General features: G+C 49.4%; 2 protein-coding genes across 7 annotated transcripts; both read left to right on the top strand.

The window, feature by feature from the left end:
* Window positions 1–1,804: 1,804 nt before the first annotated feature.
* Window positions 1,805–3,477, top strand: LOC147192958 (interferon alpha-F-like). The gene is made up of 5 exons (XM_086134117.1): window positions 1,805–1,989; window positions 2,068–2,148; window positions 2,497–2,658; window positions 2,742–2,819; window positions 3,363–3,477. The coding sequence occupies exons 1-5, from the start codon at window positions 1,828–1,830 to the stop codon at window positions 3,456–3,458; spliced, it is 579 nt and encodes a 192-aa protein (XP_085990243.1). The 5' UTR covers window positions 1,805–1,827; the 3' UTR covers window positions 3,459–3,477.
* Window positions 3,478–5,188: 1,711 nt separating this feature from the next.
* Window positions 5,189–24,118, top strand: caskin2b (CASK interacting protein 2b). Of its 6 annotated transcripts, none has more exons than XM_086134051.1 (22): window positions 5,191–5,484; window positions 5,970–6,317; window positions 7,089–7,262; window positions 11,556–11,607; window positions 14,096–14,193; window positions 14,265–14,410; window positions 14,497–14,592; window positions 14,762–14,892; window positions 15,100–15,208; window positions 15,453–15,561; window positions 15,713–15,807; window positions 16,495–16,612; window positions 17,115–17,246; window positions 18,206–18,384; window positions 18,485–18,548; window positions 18,815–18,900; window positions 18,995–19,105; window positions 19,234–19,335; window positions 19,413–19,551; window positions 19,617–21,263; window positions 22,565–22,847; window positions 23,073–24,118. In XM_086134051.1, exons 3-22 carry the CDS (start codon window positions 7,169–7,171, stop codon window positions 23,167–23,169), a joined length of 3,888 nt encoding a protein of 1,295 aa, XP_085990177.1. In that variant the 5' UTR covers window positions 5,191–5,484; window positions 5,970–6,317; window positions 7,089–7,168; the 3' UTR covers window positions 23,170–24,118. The 6 variants fall into 6 exon arrangements, with proteins under 6 accessions (XP_085990179.1, XP_085990180.1, XP_085990177.1 ...); XM_086134050.1 differs by having other exon boundaries at window positions 5,956–6,317; XM_086134053.1 differs by lacking the exon at window positions 5,970–6,317 and having other exon boundaries at window positions 5,189–5,484; window positions 22,568–22,847.
* The last annotated feature ends 344 nt before the right edge of the window (window positions 24,119–24,462 follow it).

Below are 24,462 nucleotides of genomic sequence, written 5' to 3'. Positions count from 1 at the left end.
TGTAATCAAACGGTTCCTTTGGAGCGGGTTCCCAGTGCTCGGAGACTTCCACTTGCCTGACTCTGACATTGGGATGCTCTTTGAGAGCTGATGCTTCAGTATGACATTGACAGTGAACATTTCTTTCAATATTCACCACTGCCAAGTTTGACAAACACAAATGGCAATATTGCACTTTCCAGACCTCGCGATTGGTTTCCTAAAGAAAGAATGAGTGAGGACCCTACGAAAATGTTAACGCTTGCTATTTCTGAGAATTGGGAAGATTGGATGAGGTCCTGGATTCAAGGTTTAGACGGTGTCATATGCAAATCGAAGCAGCCATGCTGCAACTAAGTATATACACATGGCGAATGAGAATTTATATGACGGCAGTCTGACTCAACAGATATAACAAGGATACTTGTTTTTAAATTAAAACATTGTTTCATTGCACATGGGAAAGTAAGACAATTTTGGCAAAAGGTCAATCCCTTTGAATCCACGGCCTTTTAGTTGGAATGACAAGTGCGGTACAAATAATCATAATTTTCATCATAATTATTGTGACAACAAATCATTATTGTGGAAATAATAACAAATCACAAGTCATAATAATCTGAATTATTTTTTCGTCTACCAACATAGTCTAATCCGACGTTGGTGTTCTTCAAAAATAATTTGATGAATCCAATCCACGTTTCCATATGAGTGTGCATGTTTTCATAGTGAGTGTTGTTGCATTAATTGTGAAACTAAAGAAGGCTTCCCGCCGCAGATGATGAAGATGACGAACGGCCATGTCACGAGAGCGCATTTTTTTTCCGTTAAAAACCACATTTTTCAAAAAGCGGAATCGGCTTCGATTTTCCCCCCTGAAACGCAGCATCGGATCGTCCGCGGAAGTCAATGACGTCAAAGTGGAAAATTTGTGAGAGGAGGCTGCCGTGGGAGGAGATTGCCGGGGTTCCTCAGGGTTCATTGTCAAGTCCTCCCACAGTGGTGGGTCTTGCGGTCAAAGTGGCATGCGTCATGGCTAGTGCGGGCAAATAGCACCGTCAACGACGCAGACAAATGCAACTCAGCTATTCAGCTACTTTTCTTGTTCGTGTGTGTCGTTCTGCAGACTTGTCATTCTGGCGATTGAGAAAACGTAGTCGTGCGTTGATTGGCCGTTCCTTTGTTTATCTATGCCACAGACATTCGTGACAGAACAATTCAATGCTCCTCCACTAGGTGTCTCTACCTGTTGCCCTTGATTCAACCGAAGAATCGTTTTGTTACAACTGAACAGGCCCCGTTTTTACTCTCAGCAAATATAGCAAGGCCCTCTCCATTTACACTAGTGAAGTGAGTACATTGAAACCAAATCCTCGTCATTTCAATATGGATACTTTTTGTGACATTTTTGTTTGGTGGTCTGCAGAGAGAGAGAGAGAGATGTTTCTCTACAATGGGCATGTGTGACTCCCACTACCTGAGTCCTTGTGTGGTAGAGCAAACTTGGCCCACAAAGAAAATACTGATTCTGATCCTGACATTGCCGCTGGCTTCTTTGGGGGTCGGTCAAAGTTGGCCTGAAATTCGTTGCCGATTGTCCAGTCTGGTGGAAATGCGTCCCTGGCTTCAGCTCTACCTCTAAAAGATGGCGGAGATACACTGACTCACCTGGTGGTGCAGATGCATCCCAGTCCTGGTCCTGGTTCAGACTGTCTTGAGGTTTGGATCGGGACCAAGACCGACTGCTGCGGCTCGTGAGTCACGCGTGTACAAGCTCGCTCCTGACATCCAGACAGTCTGCCCGATTTCCACAGCCTACCTCCACCTGCCAGGACCTTCTGAAGCATTATGACTGGATACGTCTGGACCATCAGGACCATGTGGACCGCAAGTGTCACCATTGTGGTGGTGCTCCAGCTGCACAGTGTCCATGTGATGACCGCGACCGTGCCAGCCTGCGGCCTCCCGGGAAACGTAGTTCTGGAAGCCCAGAACTTGCTCCAAGACCTGGTAGGTACCCACCTTAGAACTCTCACGTGCGTTCTTTTTTTGTCATTTGGACCATCATGCTGTGACTCTGTCCCTTAGGGGCCGCTTTTTCCTGTCCGCTGCCTTCCATACAATGGCAATGCCACCTTTCCTCGCAGAGCCTTCACCAATGGCACTCAGGTGAGCTCACATCTATGCCAAAGACGACCGTGAAATCATTGACGTGACGTTGAGATTCTTTGAAATTGAAAGAAACTGAGAACTGACCTTCGATTTGTACCATGTCACCAGACGGACAAGTTTGAAGTTTTTCAAAAAAAAACACTCATTTGTTCATCGTGGCCGTCTCGCAGCATCACTGAAAAGCTCTTTGACCAGTAGAGCACCGTCCCATTGAATGCTATCTTAAAATTCAGCAAGTTGCCGGGGAACGCACCGAATACATCTCGATGTTCAAGACGCAAAAAAATTTTGGCTGAAAAAGGCATGTGATAATAAATGTGCTGCTGTACCATTGTGGGTGTGTAGTGTCGCCAGGCCTTGCGGGCGCTTCACGAGTCACTGCAGGGGGCGGAGCAAGTTTTTGAGGACTACGACGTAGCCCTCGGAGAAGGCGGACTTCCGTGGGACGGCCACATGCTGGACGACTTTCAGAACCTTCAGAACCGCCTGCTGCGGGAGGGCGGCTGTGTGAGTTGCACCACCCCACCGCCACCTGACTGCCTTTGACTCTTCTGACTTGATTGACAGGCTGCCTTTCTTGTTGATCGCAGGTGCCTACAACCACCGCCAGCCCTGATCCCGGCATGTCGGCCTACTTTGGCAACGTGAGCGCTCTTCTTCAGCAGCAGGTAACATTTATTTAATAACCTTTCTTGAGTCAAGACACATAAACTCTCATGACACACCGTAAGGCACAAACGATATGCAGTGGCGCCTTGACAGACGAGATCAATTTGTTCCATGGCCACGCTCATAATTGAAAATACTCGTATCTCTAATCACCTTTTCCTATTGAAAGCTCTGAAAGTGCCATTCATCTGTTCAAGCGTCCCCCACAAAAAAATTGTGTTTGTTTTTAATTTGAAAACAAACTAACAAACACACTGTGTTAATGTTACAACAGTGTCATAACATCATTCAATAGAATTTAAAACATTCAGTCACCAGTTTTGTGTTGATGATTGAATGCCGCAATCCAATTCAGTGTGCCTCTCCCACCTTGGCCACTGTGAGGCAGCAGTTTGTAATGCTGTCGTAAAGACATGAAGGAAGATAAAGACGCTCCTTCTTCTCCTACAACTGATTTTCTGTCATAAGACATTTTTTCGAGGAGGATAAAGAATATATCCTCTACCAAGTTCAAATATCAGTCGCTCTCTCTGCCCAACCAGGAGAGCGCCACCTGTGGTTGGTCAGTGCTGCGGCGGGACGTGCTCTGGGTCCTAAAGACGGCCCTCCACCGACACCACAGCTGCTTCAGCTGGTGACAGGAACCTCGACATTTACAATTACACGTCAATTATTTATATATTTATATTATTCATCCTGCACTTTGTAATAAATTTCTCTTTTGATTCGCTTCAAAATTGTCTTCTCTCCACGGGCACCCAGTGAGTCAGCTGCTGACTGAACTTTCTGAAAGCGAGTTATTATTTTTAGTCATCTTTCCAAATAGAAGAACTATGATGATGAGTCATCAACATTTGCTGAGCAATCCACATTATCATCATCCTCATCATCGGCGGCATAATCATCACTTAGTACAATCAAAAACGACATGCGATCAATCATGTGATCCCAGAGCCGTAGGGAACTTAAAAAAATGTGTGGCTGCACTGTGACGGCCTATTTTGCTGAGCCAGCTTGACATGACGTCACGATGCAACGCAACTGTCGATTTCCAAAATAGCTATTTTCCACATCACACGAAGTTAATGTGACGTTACCAACAGGGCCACTTGGTGAACTAGAAAATGGGCTTCTCTTGTGAAAATTATTAAGATGAAGTTGTTGTTTTTTTAACCAAGATCTGACAAGTTAACATGATGATTTTGCAATCCACTTTCATGCGTGCAGTGTTCTGTTTACGAAAAAAAACATTTTCTCTTTTTTGTTTTTCTTCTCACTTTTAATAATAATAATAATAATACATTTTATTTATAAGCGCCTTTCAAGACACCCAAGGACACTTTACAATAACAAAAAACACAAAACAATTCTCACTTCCGGATAGGTGGAAACTCGATAGCCAATATGCTGTAGATAGCCACTAGATGGCGCCAAAGCCACTGGCCTGGCATAGTGGGAGCGCGCCTCACTTGTTTTGGGACAACAGTCGCGTGCCTACTGTGTTACGTGCCAATAAATTAATCCCAACGCGTGAATTCTTTGATGATTTTGATGGATTAATTTCTTGGAAATATAAAATATGTAGTTATGATACCACACATGTGCCTCATTTTATAACCAAGGCTTTCAGAACATGAAATATTAAGGTAAAACCAAATGCGTTTTAATTTTAAAAACAGAGATAAAGAATAGCAACAACAATGAACATGAACTTACATTAAAATTATTCTTTTTCCTTGCTATTGTTTTACAGCATGAAATTAATAAGCACAATTAAACGTTTTGAAAACAAATGTTTAAATAGGGTCAAAATTGAAATCTACATCAGTCTTCCATTTGGGGTTGATATTTCCCCGGGACGATGGACGACTGGTTAGCCCGTTCACCTCAGAGTGCAGTGTTCGATTCCGGCTACAGCCTTCCTGTGTGGAGTGTGCATGTTCTCGCCGTGCCTGTGTGAGTTTTCCCCTGGTACTCTGGTTTGCCCTCCACATTCCAAAAACATGCATGTCAGGTTAATGGAACACTCCAAATTGTCCCTAGGTGTGATTGTGAGCGCGGATAGTTCGTTTATGTATGACCAGCGATTGGATGGCAGCCAGTTCAGGGTGTCCCCCGCCTACTGCCCGAAGACAGCTGAGATAGGCTCCAGCACGCCTCATCTGGATAAGGAGATAAGATCATTTCTATGTCCGATTTCAGAGGTGTCATGCGCCTCAAGGCGCGTTACGCTCATGACGCGCAAAAATCGGTTCCGTTTTCACTGAAGTAACGATTTCCGGTCTGTGTTTGTATGTTGAAGTCCTAGACGGATGTGCTATGTAACGTAATGTGTAGCTTGATGCCCGTCTCGAGTGGCGGCGACCGTCGAGCGAGAGCGAGAAAGAGCGAGAGAGGAGCGAGAGAGCGAGAGAGAGCGAGAGAGCGAGAGAGAGAGAGATTCTGCCAGCGAGAAGGAGAAGACGAACAAGTGGCGCACGGGCGAAGGAAAAGTTCCCGAACAAGCTTGAATTCGTCGTGAGTTGGGCGGCGGAGCGAAGGGTGAAAGTTGAGTGGCGTTTGGCGGGAGAGGGACGGCGAACGATCGACACTTTGACGAGAATCCACGTCGGGAATGTCGCCTGGCTTGTGGGAGGCTTGAGCCGACCCATGGCGGCCGAAAAGGTACGAACAACTTGGCTTTGCACTCCCCGTAAAAAATAGGCGACGGCAACATTTCCAAACTATTGGGCCACCAGCTCGCTTCGAACTGTTACAACGTGCCCACACTGACATGTCCGCTTAGGTTAGGACGATACACCGCCCCCCCCCACCACCTCCAAAACACCACCACTCCCTCCCCCATTCCTCCCTGTCCTCCTTCCAGCCAACTCTGCTTGCTGATCATCTTGGCACAATCACCTCAAACATAAATACAGGTCTATGCGCTTTACGGACTCAACACGTAGACAAAAATGAAAATATGAGAATGTGTGTGTGTGTGTGTGTGTGTGTACGTGTGTGTGTGTGAGCAAGCAAAGCAAAAGTGCTTGGTGGGTGCCGAATTCCCCTTGGAAGTGTTGACACTGGTGAAGAATGTGCCTTGTGTGTGGCTTGTGTAAGCAGCAGAAGCTTCAAGTGGAATATTTCTCATAGGACTCTTCTTGCAGCACTAAGCACTTGATGTCTTTCGTTTGCCGACTGTCTGGAGGCTCCAGTGCCGGAAAGCGGGACAAAAAAATGGAGCAACGTTGACGCCTGCTAACGGGAATGACGGGCCGGCTTGACTCGACGCACGACTCAACTCAGCGCTTACGAAACGTGAACAGCTGGGAATTGCGGCGTCAAAGCTTCCCCAAACAAATGCGTGTTGACGCCACAAGTTTGATGCAGCCAATAGGAAGTTCCTGCACTCCGCGATCAGCTGCAATTGAGGAATCATCAGAACCACAAGTGCCTATATGTCAGCTGATTGGCTGTCAAGCTTGGCAGAATTTGACGACAGCATCTGTCGGAAGGTTCGGAATTTATTGGATCAACATAGCATTCGTGTCCAACGAGCCAATCAGGGTGCTCAGATACTTCCGAAACGTCATGTGGAAACTTCACATGGATTGCGCCTGCTCAGCGCTGCTACAGCAAAGGGCAGCAAAACTGTCAAAGAGGTCATCATGGTTTTGGCCATTTGTGAATCCGAATGCTAATACAAAAACGTTGATAATAACAAAGCAGCATCCGTACTTGTAAGCTGATGAGGGCAAAAAAACTTTCTGTCACTTGGCATGATGTCATGATGTCATCATATGGCGCAGGATTTTTTTGTCATCCAAAGAATGATGCCATATTGTCCGATGGATGATGTCATGACCTCACGTCCATTCAACGCTATGACATCATGCATTCATGCCATGACATCATGGTGGTCAACTGATGACATCATGGCAAAGAAAGAATGACGTCATCCAATTGATTGCACGACTGTCTGTGTCCTATGTGTTGTCTTGTGTTATTTTTGTTATTTTGACTTCAAAATGGCGCCGCGAGAGTGGCTGCCTTTCCAGCAGCTCCTATATTTTGTTGTTCTACTTCTTCCTTTCATAACTTTGCTGCTGTGAATTGGGAATTTCTCCATTGCGAGACTAATAAAGATTTTCTTATTATTATTTACGTCATAATGTCAATCAGGGATTTCAATTGCAGCGTTTGAATTGTTTAAGGCAGCTAACATGGCTAACCCTGACTTAATTTTTTTAATTAAAAAAATGTTTATTGTCATTATCAAATTTCAGCGTTGAAGCTTTGGAGTCTTGCCGTGATGTCGCGCTAAGGCGGCGGCGACGGCGGTTGGCGCCGCTGTGACGTGAGCAGGATGGGGAAGGAGCAGGACCTCCTGCAGGCGGTGAAGAGCGGCGACCTATCATCCACGCACAAGCTTTTGGCCAAGCTGAAGACCAGCAGGAGCAGTAAGTTGAAACCTTCACCTTAGCATCGTACTGTAACTGTAATTCCAAACTCCCAAATATGATGTCAAAGTGTGTTGTCCAAGTGGAGTCGGAATCCCCCCGTGGCTCGCAGATGGCGCCCCGCCAGGATTAAGGAATTAGCATCAGGGACGAGTGGCAGGGGGAGGAGTTTTCCGGCTGACTTTATCAGATACGCCGTCACCTGAACTTTGCAATATTTTCACTCGCTAAATTAGTGCTGGAGAAACTTGAAAGCTGAATTCATTCACTCCCATCCCTTTTCAAGAGCTCGCGTCCATTCACTAGTCTCAAGTGCTTGACAGGCCAAAAATTGGTCAAGATGGAGGACATCCCCTGCACTAAACCTCCCTCCCCCATCCGGGTGAGGGAAGCATCACAAAAATGCAAATAAAGCCCGAGAAGAGAATCCAGATGGAGAGACTCCACTTCCAAGATGACCAGGCTGCATTTCCTCTCCCGGTCTCTCGATGCGGAATCCAGGGAAAAGCGGCCTCAGGTTTTGTCATCGCCACCTTAATGTGGTGAGGAGAGCCGCACTAAGGTGGCAAAGAATTTTTCTTTTGAAAATCAGATGCCTCCGCCTGTGTCTCTGACATAATGTCTCAAAAAGTTAGCAGTACCAAAACAGATATGTTGCAACAGGCTCACAAATGAGCGCAATGAGGTAATCAAGATTGCTCTGGCCGCCGGCATTTGGAGACAAGCCCAAAAAGAACAATTAATGAAGACTAGAGTTGGAGAAGGTTGGGGACGCCTTCTTAAAAGGGCGCCAGTCATGTCACTGTTTGTTTGTTTGTTTTGGCATCATCTGTCATCCAGTCCTTTCTCGACGTCGATCGATAAACATTCATGCAATACTCTGGCCGGCTTCATTCGTGTCTCAAACGGCAAGAAACAAGTCAAACGTTCGGGTGACACATTGAGATCCTCCATACCAGCATGACTTGAAGCAGAGTAAGACGTCATCTGCGGAAATTGTTTTAATTTCATTACCATCACCGTCTTGTGGCCAGTAGAGGATCTCATCATGTGAGCGAGCTTCCGCGTAATTCCAAACATCTACGACTTTTTTCAGTTGCCGTTCACTGCGCCGTCGTCTTGATCCAGTGTTCTCATTGGACGTTCTCCTCATTTAGCTCCGCCTCCAAGTGTTCGCTTCACTTCTGTCAACATGTTAGTTGGTTCGCTTGCGGGAATGGCATCGGGCTGCGCTGAGGTGACGTGTCGCCACTCGTCTCTCGCTGACATTCTTTTCGTCTTGGCTGAGAGAGAATGAACAAAGATCCCCTCCCACGCAGGCAGCGGGGGGACTTAGGGGGGCCCCAGGGCTCCTAGCCGGGTCCACGTCCTCTCCACACGCGACGCCGGGACAGTTTGAAGAAATTGGGGCGGGACCCAATTACATGGAGAACTTGCATACCAAACCCAAATGTACAAGATGAATTTCCTTCCTGGATGTTGTCGTATCAAATGGAGCGCACCATCTGGAGAAACATTGAGTACGCTCCATTTTCTCACCCGCACGTCTCCCTTGTTTGCGGAACGGGCATTTTGTGGCTCCCAAGATTCAAATGACACTTTTTGGGGATTGTTGCTGGACTTGTAGAAGAAGCATTGGACTAACGATGACACTGAGCAAGTGTGACTTTGTCGCTCGTCCCGTGGTGCCTTGCTCATCTCCTCCTTGCCCTGGGGGGCGCTCGCCCGTGACGTCGCCCTCCGCCCGCCTGTACACGCTTTGTCTTGTCCTGGGCCGCTTTCAAGGCTTTTCATGTACGCATCGCTGCTCACACGACCTCATCCATCTCCGTGTGCGTACGCGCGCATATGTGAGCGTGTCCGCGCACGTGTACGTGCTTTCCCGTGTTGGTTTGCACGCGCGTGAGTGCGCGTCTTTGAATGTATTTGTGTTAGTATGCGCGCAAGTGAATGTGTGTGTCAGTGTGTCAGTTTGTGTAAGTGTGTCTGCGTCACATTGTGTGAGTAGGCGATGATGTCATCGTGTTGGTGTATGAGTTGACACCTTGCATTGTCTATGCGGAGTTTGGAATTTTGCTTTAGTGGAAAAAGAATTTGATGAGGAGAGATGACAACTTGACAGGAAGGGGAACATAGAATGGAGGTCACATGCTAGTGTGTGTGTGTGTGTGTGCGTGCGTGCGTGTGTGTGGTCAAACGTCAGCATGCAAGTGAGACATTCCACAACGCCGGTGTCTGTTTGCTAGCTTCAGCAGCGCTGTAGTATGGCCCAAGTGGCGAGCTGTCCTCCTTCCTTCCCACACGTTCAAGGAGGAGATTTTCCAGTTTCGAACGCGAGTCCTGTCGAGGTGCGGGTAAGTGAGTCTGGAACATCAAACGAAAGGAAGGTTGTTAGATGGTGTCCGAGAGGGGCGCAAGCAAAGCAGGAAGTGCTCCGTGATTGGGGGCTTCCTGTCGGCGGGGAACAATAGCGTCGCGGATAGCACGTGTGAAGGTTTGCGAGAGGAGGCGGCTGACATACGCCGTCGGGGTCAGGAGCTGGTTGCGCCCGTGACCGTGCGCCACTTTCCTGAGTCGCTTAGGCTTCTACGCACGCATCCAATCAGAAGAAACCTTTCTCGGGAGATCATTTCGAACGTCTTGTTAATCATTCACGCGTTTCGTAGGCATTAGATGAGGGCGGGTGATACAGCGAAGCCGGATATTTTCCTCCACTAAAAATCGCCGGCTTCACCGGCGCGTGCATTCACGTTGTCATTTCGTCTGATTTGGAAATGACTAAATAAGCACGGCATGGAAATTTTGATAGAATTTGGTGATTTGCTTCCTGCAGTTATCGTCATTCGCTGCCGATAACCGCAAAGGGATTTCGAACGGACGTTTTTGGGGAGCTATCGAGGTCTGAAAGTTGAGGAGGCCCATCCAAACGGTCTGCAAATTCTGCTCCATCCTCAACCATGTCTTGCGAAAATAGCAAATATTTCACCAATTCTGCCAAGGGATGTCAACTTCGGGGCACAACTATCGCTTGTTCAACATCAAATGTTCCCCACCCCTGCACCAGGAGGTACCAAGAGGCTCCAGGAGTTAGTAAAGTCTGCTCTTAGGGAGGCTTTGTGGCAGTCATGGTTGCAAGCATGATGAAGCCACCCAGTCCAAACAAACCGTTCGAAGGAGGGGACAATGGTGTGAGTGTAGCTTGGCCAACGTGGATGGCGCTTTTTGCTCCACTTGCAAGTTTTGCTTCACACGCCAAACGGGGTCCTGGCTTCGGACGTTGAAATGAGCTCTCTCGACCGGGTCGACTCGTGTGAGACCCAAGGAGGTGTGAAAGGGTTTTGATTGGAAGCATTTTGCCAGCATAGACTGTAATGATAGCGTGATGGTCCAAGTGCGCCTCTAATTTTAGTCCTCCGCATTCTTGTGGTGCAAGTTTTTCTTGCGAGCAGCAGGAAGGAAGGAAGGAAGGAAGGCATGCAGGCAGGCGCGGGAACGAGCAAGCGACGCAGTGTAAGCTCCTTCTTCTACTGCCCGACCCTTGTGCCGCAAACACCTTTCAAAATAAAAGACAATTCAAAATAGAGTCAACCTAGAATAACTCAACGGGAGGAGGGGGGGCGGGATACATTCCACACACTACCGCCATGTCAAATTGATAGTTTGATCCCTCATGCACACTTTGAACACATTTCAACGAGAGATAGACTGTTTATCGGCTTATTGACGGATATCAGAATCAGCCTGGCTAAAGGTCATGGAATGATGTCTTTATTTATTCATTAGAATGAACTTTGTAAAAGATGCTGCTGAGCCTGCCAGCTTAACCCGGTAGAACTTAAAGATGTGTGAGAAACATTTCAATGACATGAATCCCCCCCCTCCCCACACTTGCTCTCGGGAGGGCGGAGCTTAAATGCTCAATGAAGAGACTGATCGGAGTGATTAGAAGTAGAGAAAGAAAGAAAAAACATGGTGGCGGAGTGGAGCACGATCGCACGCAAGCCATCTTTGATGAAGAGGAGGAAGAGAGCGCGCTGTTGTTTGGGGGGTTCATTAAGAAAAGCGGGTCATGCTTATCAAACCAACACGACGAGCGCATTACCGCAGGGAGCCCCGCACGCTCCTTTCTCAACGTGCGTGCGCGCCAGCATATTTTCTTTCTTCTTTTTTTTTTTTTTTCCTCCCTGTAAACTTCATCTGCATTGGCGCTGTTCCTCTTGATTGGTCGCCCTTGTGTTGTGTTTGAGTTCCAGAAGATTGACTTTGCTTTTCTCATGGCTTTTGTTCTTGCAGAACTTTTAGGATCCACAAAGAGACTCAACATCAACTACCAAGACGCAGACGGGTAATTGTACACACACACTCACACGTGCGCCTGCACCAAAGTCCGTCTGTCCACCCATACCCATACCCATCCGGCCGTTTGTCTTTGGGGGTGGACTTTGTTGTCATTGAAGACCATAGTCTGGTTCCAAACTCAAGTTAGCATTTGCCTTTTTTTTCAATGAGAGTTTCAAGACTGTATTTAAGGTAAGATAAGATAACCTTTATTTGTCCCACACTGGGGAAATTTCCAGTCTACAGCAGCAAAATTTGTTTTCCATTGTAAGCGTAGCCTTTCAATTTCGATGCGGTTGTGGGGAAAAAAAAAAGAGTTCCAGGCCTTGTGGTCAAGAAAAAGTGAAATAAATGAAGAAGTGAAGCTCGAGAAGCACCAGCAGGATGAGCTTGAAAAGACAAGGCGGAGTGTGACGCAAAACTGGTTGAAGTCCGGAAAGCAGTTCAATCCAACTTGTCGCAAAGAGATGGTGAAGAGGAAGTAATCACTGCAATCAAAAGAAGCAGGGATGACCCGTGACAGAACGCATGCAAGCACCCATCATTGCGATCATTAAAGACACCGATGAACTCCAGCTGGAAGAAGTTGAGGAGGCTTGCCCGTGGTGCACTTGCAAGCCTGAAAGACTGGGAAAGATGGATTCCACCTGATCAGACAGCATTCCTGGAGAGCAGAATAAAGGACATAAAAGCTTTCCGGAACAAAGCGAAGGCAGGGGGAGAAGTAAAGACCTTGCAACTCCTTGACAGCGTGAGCGAGAGAATATGCAAAGAGCTGCGCCGGTCAGCATACAACAACGTTGAAGACATGTTTAGAGTACTTAAACGATCGCCTTGGAAATAAGTGAAAACCTGGAGAGAATTCACCCCCTCTAAAGTCACATCACCCAAAGGAAGACCTAATTCAAGCTGTAGAAAAGGCCCTGAAAAAAAAAAATGGGTCGAAGCCTGCTTATCTGGAGAAGTATGCCTCCACCGCGTCTGTCGGGAAAGGAGGATGTGTTGTCTGCGGAGATGAAAAGCACTGTGACAAAATCTTCTCTTGCAAGCGGTTCAAAGAAGTAAAGCCTAGCTAGCTTGGAATTGGGGAGGAGGATTGAATGATTGGCGAGCGAAGTGGCTGCGTTTATCAAGCGGCCTATCAACCAAAAAGACAAGCGTTCGCCAGCTGCTCGTATCACCGTGGCGACCGAGACACATTCCTCAAGGGTCTGCATGACAACAGGTATACCATTTACCCCATCCCCTTAACCTCACTTTTCCCTCAGCTCTTCCATCCAATTAGATGGCTTACATTTGACAATTCACCTGAAGGGGCGGGGCCTGGCGAAAGTGTATCAGGCATTGTTTGCTGATGGGCGAAACACGTTCCCCCGTTCCTCCCCCAATCATACACTGAGCGGGATTTTCACAGATGATCGTGTGTGTGTGTGTGTGGGGGGGGGGGGGGGGTGCGCGCGCGCTATTAGTGGCACTTTAGCCAGCGGCCGACTTTGTTGCCGTGGCCACATGAATGGTGATGTTATGCAACAGCGCCTTTTGTCCTGTCAGGTCACATGTCCTCGGCTGCGCCGGGTACGCGCGGGTCCACACACGCACACACGCACACACACACACTCTTGCACTTATGAGATCACTCAGTGTCATTTATATGTTGACCTCTACGGTGTTGTTATTGACTCATTATGCATGGAGCTCTTGTAACATGTTTTAACGTGTGCATGTGAGTGCATGTCACTCATCTTCCAGCACAAAAATCCCCTAAAAAAAAAATCCACCTGGAATCTTTTCAAGGTGTGTCTGCTTCCTGGCTTGGATTTCAAAATAGGAAACAAGTCAGAGAGATTTTTGTGGGGATGAAGAGCACACTTTAGGGCTGAAACTAACAATTCTTTTTTAAAAATCAGTCTGACTTGTGATCATGTTTTTCATGAATCGGATGAAAGCAGTCAATTTGATTTCCGTGCCTTTCTTCCAAAACAGGGCATGATTGGAAACTAACAGGGCAGACATTGTACATAAATTGATGATTCACTTCCTGCTTTTGTCCATAATCGTTTTCCCGAATCAAAAGCAGATGCTTCCAAACGCTTTTTGACAAAACGCAAAGCTTATCAGTCTGCTTTCTGGAAGGACTTGAGAGGTCAGAATGCTTGCTGTTGAGAGGATGAATTTGCCAGGATTGAAGTTCAACAAGGTCTTGAAATTATTGATCCATGATAGAAATAGTTTTAACATTTTGTGACCCGTGTATTTATCTACACTCTGATGAAATGAACGATGAACAGAAGTGAAACAGTGAGTTCGGTGAGTGTGTCCCAGGTGCATGTGTAAGTGTAACCGTACCTGCGCATGTGCATGTGTGTGTGCGGGCGCATGGATGAGTTGGAGGACGAGGGCCAGCGAGAAAGCTTAGCAGGCGAATGGTGGAAAGTGAGACGGCAACTTTTGTTTTGAAGGGCTGATTTGCTGTTTGGTTTGTTTTTGTTGGGCAGCTTCTCTGCGCTGCATCACGCCGCCCTCACGGGCAGCGCTGAGCTGTTGGCGGCGCTGCTGGACGCGCAGGCCGTCGTGGATGTCAAGGACAGCAATGGTAAGACCGCACACCTCCTCTTCATCAACTTTAGCTATAATCACACTTGCGTCCGCTTGCGGTTTTTGCAGGCATGCGTCCGTTGCATTACGCGGCGTGGCAGGGAAAGTCGGAGTCGGTCCTGATGCTGCTGCGCTCTGGAGCGTCGGTCAACGGCATCTCGCTGGACGGACACATCCCTCTCCACCTCGCCGCGCAGTACGGACACTACCAAGTGGTGAGCCAGCCAGTGTCGCCTCGTCCTGGTGCGACCCACCGCTTAAGCTCCCCGACTGAAAGAAAGCCCTCTGCTGCCGCTTTCAGTCGGAAATGCTCCTCCAGCACCAGTCCAACCCATGCCTGGTCAACAAGGCTAAGAAGACGCCGCTCGACCTCGCCTGCGAGTTCGGACGCCACAAGGTCAGCGTGTGTGTATACGAATGCCCGCAAAATGCTCGTCATTCAACGGTCGTGCCTTGAGAGTTAGACCATGTAGTGGACCGAGATAGTTCCTCCACTCAAAATCCCTTCGTGGCGATTGAGGAGTCAGGAGTATCGAATGACTTGTGGTCGGTCGCGTGTCTGTCAGGTGGCCCAGCTGCTTTTGAGTAGCAACATGGTGGTGGCGCTGTTGGAGGGAGAGCGCAAGGAGCCCAGCGACTCGGCCTTCACCACGCCGCTGCACCTCGCCGCTCGCAACGGTCACAAGGACGTCATCGGGTGAGTGCGTCACCGGCCACCACTCCCTTCTTTAGCTACGTGTGCCGGTGGCCGCTCCATTGGTCGCCATTATGTGCCCGGTATATCCCGCCGCTCGCCTGATTTCAGGCAGGAAATGAATCAATTAATTTGCCTCACATGTGCTGACTGCTCGCTCTGTCTAAAGAATAAAAGCAGAGTGTGTGCTCTGCGCGTGCGTGTGCGCAGGTTGCTGCTGAAGGCGGGCATCGACATCAATGCCACCACCAAGTCGGGCACCGCCCTGCACGAGGCCGCCCTCTACGGCAAGACCGAGGTGGTGCGGCTGCTGCTTGACGTGAGTTCGCCGGCCCGCCCGCCGACTGTGTGACGGCCGCGTGCTAACGTGTCTCACTGCTGACGCCGCGTCATCTACTTCGACTCCTTTTCTTCCTGCGTGTTTCTTTTTCAAGCGGAGTTGTCGGGCTGCAGGCGGCCTGACCCACTTTGCTGCTGCTTCAAACGCTCCTCACAACTCTGTGTGTGTGCGCATGTTTGTGATGTGTATGTGTATGCGCTTATGGGTGTATGTGTCCGTGTAGGCCGGCGTCGACGTGAACATCCGAAACACGTACAACCAGACGGCACTTGATATCGTCAACCAGTTCACAACCTCACACGCCAGTCGTGACATCAAGCAACTGCTCAGAGGTGTGTGTGTGTGTGTGTGTGTATTGGGGGGAGGGAGGAATTGCTGCTTCGTGTTATGACGAGTGTGTTGTGTCAACCTGCTTTGAACGTTATCTGACCTGTTGAGCGCTGAGGTCACTGTGAGGTCACTGTATCCTCGTTTGCCCTGCAGACGCGACGGGGGTTCTACAGGTGCGAGCGCTGAAGGACCTGTGGAACCTTCATGATCCCACCGCGCTCAACATCCGCGCCGGAGATGTGATCACGGTGAGCCGACTGCTCCGCTCTCCGGTGCAAGCTCAGCTTGCTCGCAGTCCTGAGACAATTTGACCCAAATTGAAGAGAACTGTCCCCCCCAAAAAAGCAGATAAATGCTTTTGTTTATTTTTGGTTGTTTTATTTATCTATAGATTTATTTTATTTATTTTTGCAGTCGGGTCCAAAAAGACAATGTGAACATTGTTTTCCATCTGACTGTACAAGTTGAGTTACAACAACAATAGTCCATGTGTGCCTTTAAGGGGTGTGGCCTAGCCAGTGACATCAGGAACCGATTAGAACGTTAGTGTATGAATGTGGCTCTCCTTGCCCACCTGCCACAGCATCGCATGGCCTTAACCGGTCCGTTTTTCTTTCCTTTGACTGGAGCGGTCACTTACACACATGGACAAAAAACCCGCAGTGATCACAGAAATAACTTGAATGTGACAAATGGAATAATTGATAAAAATGTCACAATACTGAACCAGCAAAAATGACACATTGCTTTGGAATTGTGGCTCGACAGAATTCTTTGAAAAAAACAAACCGACGAAAGTCACTCATAACTTGGATTTTGCCTCGCAACACGAAGCAAACAACGACGCAAGTGAGGGCTTGTGTGTTGACAAACTCTTAAGTGGAGGTCAAAGCTGGCATGCTAGTACGGATGCTAAGCTAACGTTGTGGCGCCAGGTTTTGGAGCAGCATGCCGACGGGCGCTGGAAAGGTCACATCCACGACAGCCAGCGGGGGACGGACCGCGTGGGCTTCTTCCCGCCTTCCATCGTCGAGGTCATCAGCCGGCGTGCCGGTGAGTCCCGCGGATGACGATGTCATCACACCGTCCGATCACGTCATTGACCCGCACACCAAGCGGATCGTTCCAATCATTCCGCGTACTTCCTGCATGCCCTCCTCATCACCTTTGACCTCGCACATAGTGTTTGCCAAACACAACTGAGCTACGGCACATACTTGACACCAGAAAAATCTCACAGCACACTAACTGGCACAAAAAGTAGATACAGTCCACCCTACCAGCGATGAGTGAAGGTCAAAAGACCATATATGGTCAAAAACATTTTTTTCCAAATTGTTTATAAATTAGGGCTTGCCTGCATACTGTCAAAAGCCCTAAAAATAAAATAAAATTGTTTTGAAAGGGCGCAAACGATAATCTGCATTATTTTTATTATGAGGTTTTTCCCATGTCCAAAAAAAAAGTGCCTTGGTCAAGTTGGGGTCATGAAGCAATCCTCTAACGGGCCGTGTGATTGGCCTCCCCCACTGCATTTCCTCATGTTGCCCTGTAGGGGGCACCGTCTCCCGGCACGCCTCCCTTCCCGCTCGACGCCGGTCCAGAGCCGCCCTGTCCGGCGGCCTCAACTTATCCCCTCACGGCGACGACTCCTACTCCCTGTGTGCCCCTCCCGCCCCAGCCGCAGGTACGCATGCGCCTTATGCAGCCGTAGCGCCAACCGTTCCGCCACCTCCGTCCAGCCTCTTTCTCAAAATCCTTAGTCCATCTCCATCCATCCATTTTCCGAACCGCTTGATCCTCACTAGGGTCGCGGGGGGTGCTGGAGCCTATCCCAGCCGTCTTCGGGCAGTAGGCGGGGACACCTTGAATCAGTTGCCAGCCAATCGCAGGGCACACAGAGACGAACAACCATTCACGCCCACACTCACACCTAGGGACAATTTTAGAGCATCCAATCAGCCTGCCATGCATGTTTTTGGAATGTGGGAGGAAACCGGAGCACCCGGAGAAAACCCACGCAGGCCCGGGGAGAACATGCAAACTCCACACAGGGAGGCCGGAGCTGGAATTGAACCCGGTACCTCTGCACTGTGAAGCCGACGTGCTAACCACTGGACTACCGGGCCGCCTAGTCCATCTCTGAAAAGTAATTATCGGTGTCATTCACCAAGTCAGTGCCATCAGATTGACAACCTTTTAGGTCATTTCAAACGGTTAAGGCTGTCCGATTGCTTCGTCATGTTGTCGACAGAACAGTGTGCTCTGGAGAGCTGTTCTGAACTATATTTTAGATGACCTTTAACCTACACTGTTATTTACACCTTAGTGGGTATGTGCAATGCAGAAATGAAAAGACAGCACTGCATTGCACAAAAGAAAAGAAAATAAACGGAAATGTCATTGGGAAAAGTGTACTTGTAGTGTTGCATGCATGACAGTGCAGTCTTCTTGCACGTGACCTGACCCTCTCTGGCTTTTGGGCCACCAATCGTCATCCACAATGAGCCATTCCAGAAAACTGGCTGATCAATGGTTGATCACATGCGTTGCTGTATTAGTTGCGCTGACATGAAGTTGGCGGTCTAGTAGGTCATGCGACCGCACCTCAGTCTTTGGGAACTCAGTGTGTTGTGCGCCAAACAGGAGACCGCAGCAGTGTGGGGAGTAGTGAGAGCGTGGGCAGCACGCGCAGTGCCGGGAGCGGCCAGAGCACCGAAAGCAACAACAACACGCTCAACAACAACAACACGCTAAGCCACGCACACAACGGCATTGCCGCCGCCGCCACCGCTGCTGCTGCCGCCGGTCACCATGAAAACAAGGTACACCCGCACAACCTTGGCTCATCATCATCATCATCATCATCATCATCATCGTCATCGTGGCAGCGGGATGGCTTTCAACTTGCGTTTGCGTTTGCAGGCAGCGCCCCCTGCTGCTGAATGTGGAGCTTCGCACTCGAGCAAGCAGCCTCAGCACCACGCAGGTTCCCCACCGGCCTCAGGCACACTCTTCGTTCTCCTCATCCTCCTTCTTCGCTTCTTTCTTCTCTTCACATTCTCCTTTCACTCTCTCTCGATCTGGTTCCTCTTTCTCTTCTTCGTGCTCTTTTTTTCCTCATCCTCCTCGTTCTCCTTTTCGTCCTTGTCTTCCTGCCGCTCCGCTTCACCCTGTGGGTCGTCACGTGATCCTTTCCTCTTGTTGCACTGTGTTCTTTTACCCTCTTGTCACCTTTTGCTGCTCTGCGTGCAGGTTCTGTTGCATCTCGCAGGCCAGTGGCTGAGCAGACCTTGACCCAGCAGCAGTTTTTTCGTCCTCAGCAGCTGCTGGACGGCAAGGTAACAAATTATACCGAGTACGATTATGACGATGATAAAGTTGATGAGGACGAAAATGAGGTAAGCGGTTTTTGGTATCTTTGTCACGTTTGAGGATTCCGAGGCCATCTTCGAGTGGCTGAGTGACTTCCAGTTGGAGCAATACGCGGGGAACTTCATCACTGCTGGTTACGATGTCCCCACCATCAGCAGGATGACGCCTGAGGTCAACAAAGTCTTTCCTGTTTTATGGGTTGAGTTTTGTGCGATCTTGACAGATAGGAACTATCTGTCAAGATCGCACATAGGAACTAGTTCATGACTGCTATTGACGTGTCAATAACTGGCCTTCAGGATCTGACTGCCATCGGCGTGACCAAACCGGGACACCGTAAGAAAATCTCGATGGAGATCAACAAGTTGAACATTCCAGAGTGGCTTCCGGAGTACATGCCGGTGAGGAGAGTCCAAATAATGGCCCCGAAAACCTCCCGCAAAGTATCAAGCGTGACCCGAGTGCGCTTGCGTTGCAGTCGGAGCTCGGCGAGTGGCTCGGCGCCATCGGCCTGCCGCAGTACCTGAAAAGACTCTCGGAAAACGGCTACGACAGCATTGGCATTGTCAAAGACCTGACATGGGAAGACCTACAAGAGATCGGCATCACAAAACTGGGTGAGGCCCCTCACGCCGTGAGGCGTACGCTTTTCCCGTCTTGACCGCATGCATTTTGCCCGCAGGCCACCAGAAGAAGTTGATGTTGGCAGTGAAGAAGCTGTGCGACATCCACCGGGCCATCGTTCAGGCCGAGTCCGGCCAGGGAACGTTGCGGCGCAAAGCTCCGGGCGCGCTGCACGTGGTCGCCATCGAGCCGCCGGACGCCGGCGGGGAGCGCTCGTCCCCCCGCACTCCGAAGACCATGATGACCTTCCAGGACAGCGAACTGAGCGTGGAGCTGCAGTCGGCCATGTCGGGCCACTATGCCGACTGCGAGGATGTCAGGACTGCAACGGCCTCGTCCCACGGCCGGGACGGCGTGGACGCTCAATCCCGAGGCTCCGGACGTTCTCAGGAACCCCCCACTGTCTCCGTCAACGCCCACAGACTGTCCCAAGAGAGCCTGGACGGCAGCCCTGCCAGGGACAGGAACGTCCCAGAGGGCTGGGACCAGAGGCCGGTCCACAAACTGGTTCCCCTGGGAACGGCGACTGTCTTCAAGTACCCCGCCGTCCCCGCCAAACCCAAAATGTCCCGCTCTCACGGCTCATCTCCTCACGGTTCACCGGCTTTGAAGGGCTTCAGCTACTTGCACTCTCACTGTGGATCCGGCGACTCGTCCGCCGTACCCCAGGAGCAGCGCCGGACTCTGGTGCCCCCCAAGAAACGAACCTACAGTCTGAACCGCTACGCTCTATCAGACGGAGAAGCCGACGAGGACGACGAGGAGCCGGCACTTCCTTCTGGAAACGTTCCTTCGTACGCCACCATGAGCCGCAAACACGGCCGTGCTCAGACAGCCCGGATGCAGTCTGGTCTGGAGAAGAGCGTCCACGTGGGCCGCAGTCAGTCTTTCGCCGTACGAGCGCGGAAAAAAGGACCCCCGCCGCCGCCTCCCAAGAGACTGAGCTCGGTGAGCAGCACAACCAGTGGCGAGTTGAGCGACAGCAGCACCGCATCGTCATCTGGCGGCGGCGGCGGCCTGGCGACCGACAGCCGAACTGTGTCGTTGGGCAGCATTATGACCGACGGCGGTTCCGTGTCATCGTCGTCGGCTGGCAGCGTGGTGACCGACAGCCCGGGAAGTGTCAGGAGCATCGCGGCCTCCCTGGAAGCAAGTGCAGAAAGTCCAAACCCTGCGGATCCCAAACGTGACCCTGATCCACAGGCGCCGCCTGCCACTGAAACCAAAGAGACCCCGGGGTTGAGGAGAAGGACGCAGAGTGCGCACGAGCCAGACCAAGGCGGAAAGTCGGACACGGAGGAATCTGACGCCAAAAGCTCGCAGTCGCCTCACAACAGCTCCAGCGAGTGCATCCCCTTTGCCGAGGAGGGAAACTTGACCATCAAGCAGAGGCCAAAAGCCGCGGCCCCGGGACCTCCCAAAGCCGAGGCCGCGTCCGACAAAGCTGCCACCGCCAAGAGCCCGGAGGTCCCCGAATTCAACCTGAAGGAATCGGACACGGTCAAGCGGCGACACAAACCCAAAGACAAGGACGAAGGATCCCCCTGCAAAGAGCTGACTCAATCTGAGGCTGACGCCAACGAGAAGAACCCGGAGGAAGCCTGCTTGCGGATAGATACGGGGGCCCCTGACAAACCTCTGCCGTCCCCGAAACCTCCGCTCGTGGCCCCCAAACCTGTACGGCACAGCCTGCTGTCGGCGCAAGGTAACTTGACTCTTGGCACGCTTCCCAAATCTCTGCCGGGTCACACTTACAACCAGGAAGTCTCTCACCACAAGTGACTGGGAATTCGTTAGACTTGTTGGTGTTTACTGCAGTCTAGCAGTCAGACTTATTGACCATGACGTCACACATTGTTTTAGAGTGGCAGAAGATTAGCATCTCCAACAATGACTTTCGTGTCATTGGAGCCGTTGACAAAACAGGAAATGGCTTGAATTATAATTTCTTTCTTGTGAGCAATACAGGAAGTCTCATATTCATGACGGAATACTACCTTGACTTCCTCTCACCTGCTGTCAATTGAATGTCACGTGTTGGTCCAAAAGAAGACGGTACGCACGCTAAATAGATTTCAAGGGAGACAAAATGCCAGTCCTAACTTACATTTCAGCACTTCATTTTATTTGAAAATGACAAAAGTAATGAAAATGACTATCTCGCTGACTTGTCTTTTGCTCAATTAACGGCACAGGCGTGACATCTCTCGGAGCACGCAAATGGGATCATCGATCGTTACCTCAGCTGGTGTTAAACTCAAACTGACTTGAAACATCACTTCACACTTGAGAAACCTTCAAGATGATACATTTTTAAGATTTCGTTTTGCGGACCGCCAGAAACGCTTCAGCTCACGTTTGGTCTGACCACACCATCTGTTTAATTCTTGTTCCACAAACAAAATATGAATCAGAGTGCTGTTTTAAAAAAAAATTTTTTTTTTTAATTCTTGCGTTAAAAATCCATGCATTCATCCTTCCATTTTCTGATCCGCTTACCCTCACAAGGATCGCAGGGCGTGCTGGAGCTTATCCCAGCTGTCTTCGGGCAGTAGGCGGGGGGGACACCCGTGAACTGGTTGCCAGCCCATCGCAGGGCACACAGAGACGAACAACCATCCGCGCTCACACTCACACTTGGGGACAATTTAGAGTGTTCCATTCAACTGCCATGCATGTTTTGGGAACGTGGGAGGAAACCGGAGTAGCCAGAGAAAACCCACACAGGCACGAGGAGAACATGCAAACTCCACACAGGAAGGCCAGAGCCGGAATCGAACTCTTGTGAGGCCGACGTGCTAACCAGTCGTCCACCGGGCCGCTCTGCGTTAAAAATGTGCGGGTTTATTTCCCTTTTAAGGAAATAGAAACTAACCCCAAACATAGCACGCTGTTTTCACTTGAGGTCTGCGGTCATCAGTTGCGCTCTCCACCCTGCCTGTTGTTTACAAACATGATGAAAATGTGTTTTGGGACGTGTGACTCATTTTTTTTTTCTCTCTGAAGCAGCTGGACTCGGGTCTCCAGCGATTAGCGTCAGCGTGGTCCAAAGCCTGGCCTTCGGTGCCGCGTCGCCTCCTTGGTCTCCATCTCGCGGGCCTTCACCGGCGGCGACGGCTCATTTTAGCCCCGCCCCTTCCTCACCGGTGGTCACCAGAGTCCAGGCTTCGGGAAATCCAGGTGGTACGGAGGTTGTCCAGCAGAGACTGGATGAGACCAGCACATCTCTGGCGGCGGCCCTCAAGGCCGTCGAGAGGAAGCTGATCCTGGACCGGGACCAGGCTGACGGGTGAGTCCGGGAACTTTCATACTTTCATTTCTCCACTGGATACAATGAGGGTGGGCATCATGTCTACTCACCACACCTTCCAAAAACACTACAAAATGTCCGCCTGGCTAATCAAGAGGTACGGGAGTGATTTGGAAGCCAGTCAATGTGTGGTTTGTTTAATCATCCTCTTTTGTTTGTCTGTTTTTTTTTTCGTTTTGTTTTTGTCTTGGGCTTTGCTCCCAGCAGAGTCAACACAGTCAAGTCAGCAGGAAACATCCTGGATGACATCGGGAACATGTTTGACGACCTAGCCGACCAGCTGGACGCCATGTTGGACTGAAGGCGCCGTTCATGCAAAAAAAAAAAAAAAAAAAAGCACAGGAAGTGACATGACCTCAAACACCAGCACTTAATCAACACGGTGGAACCGCTTTTATTGGGAAGTGCTGACAGGAGTAGGAACTCGACAGCCACTTTTCATTCCGTACCTTAAGCGTGACATCACTTCCGGGTCCAAATATGATGAACACGCAAGTGTTTATTGGAGCAAAACGCTGGCACAGAAACCAGGAGTGCACGTAGGACATAAAACCTCAAAGCCGTAGATGTGGTCCCTTCCCCATGGCATTGGTTTGTTTTCCTGTTGTCAAAAATGATGCGAGTGATTTGTGGAAGAAAACACTGGAACAAAATGACAACAAACGGGGAAAAGACGTCCTCCTGCCGTCCAAACATTTCAAAAGTGTTCTTTCCGACTGACGCAAGCGATTTGGAAAGGAATCGCAGCCGTCGAGTGTCAGACGGGTTCGATCCTTTCCGTAGGCGTCGTCTTAACTCTTTACTAGCCACCATCAATCACTGTGATGATGATTAGCATGCTCGTCCCCAGCGCGGCTAACCCTGTACGATATGTAAATTAGCATGGCAAAGCTTGTTTGCTGTTCATTAGCATGTTTGTGCTTTCACTTTCGTGTGGATGATGTCTACCCTCAGCCTGTTAACATGCCTGTTGCGTTAAAGAGTTAAGATGCTGCTCATTTTCAAAGGGAAGCGCCTATGTATATTTTATTGGAGTATTTAAGCTTTATATGACACCGATTGATTCAACCAAAGTCTTTGTACAGATTATGAACATGTTTATATTTCCTGATGTCTTTCTGCACGCCGCTCTTGATCACGTGACCGTCATGTGACCTCGGCCGTCCCGCTTGTGTGCAATAGTACTTGCACGTTTTTTTTCCCTTTTGATACATCAAATTAATTAAAAGAAAAGATGATTATTATTCCAACTGGCGTGCATCTTGTTGTTAATGTCAGGGTCCACAAAGTATGGCTCAAGGGAACACTGCAGCACTTGTACCGTCAATTGTCTCAGAATATTTGTTGCTGAAATTCATCTGTTTTGTTGTTTCCTTTCATTGAAATGTTTTCACTTATTCATCTCATTTAGTTATTGGTTAATCCATCTCTAATAACAAGTGAAAGAACAAGATGGCAGATACAAGTGACGAAAAATGATTTCCTCCGCAAGGTATCGGCCAAGAAGCTCGGCCATATTGAATATGATATATTGAACCCCCATGTGCAAGCTCAGAGCACCGTGCTTCACTGTGCAATGTCACACCCGCTGGTT

The sequence above is a fragment of the Hippocampus guttulatus genome, chromosome 16, assembly GCF_054856545.1.
Source record: "Hippocampus guttulatus isolate MCC_2025c chromosome 16, RoL_Hgut_1.0, whole genome shotgun sequence".
NCBI lineage: Eukaryota > Metazoa > Chordata > Actinopteri > Syngnathiformes > Syngnathidae > Hippocampus > Hippocampus guttulatus.
This window is presented reverse-complemented; position numbering and strand designations above follow the sequence as displayed.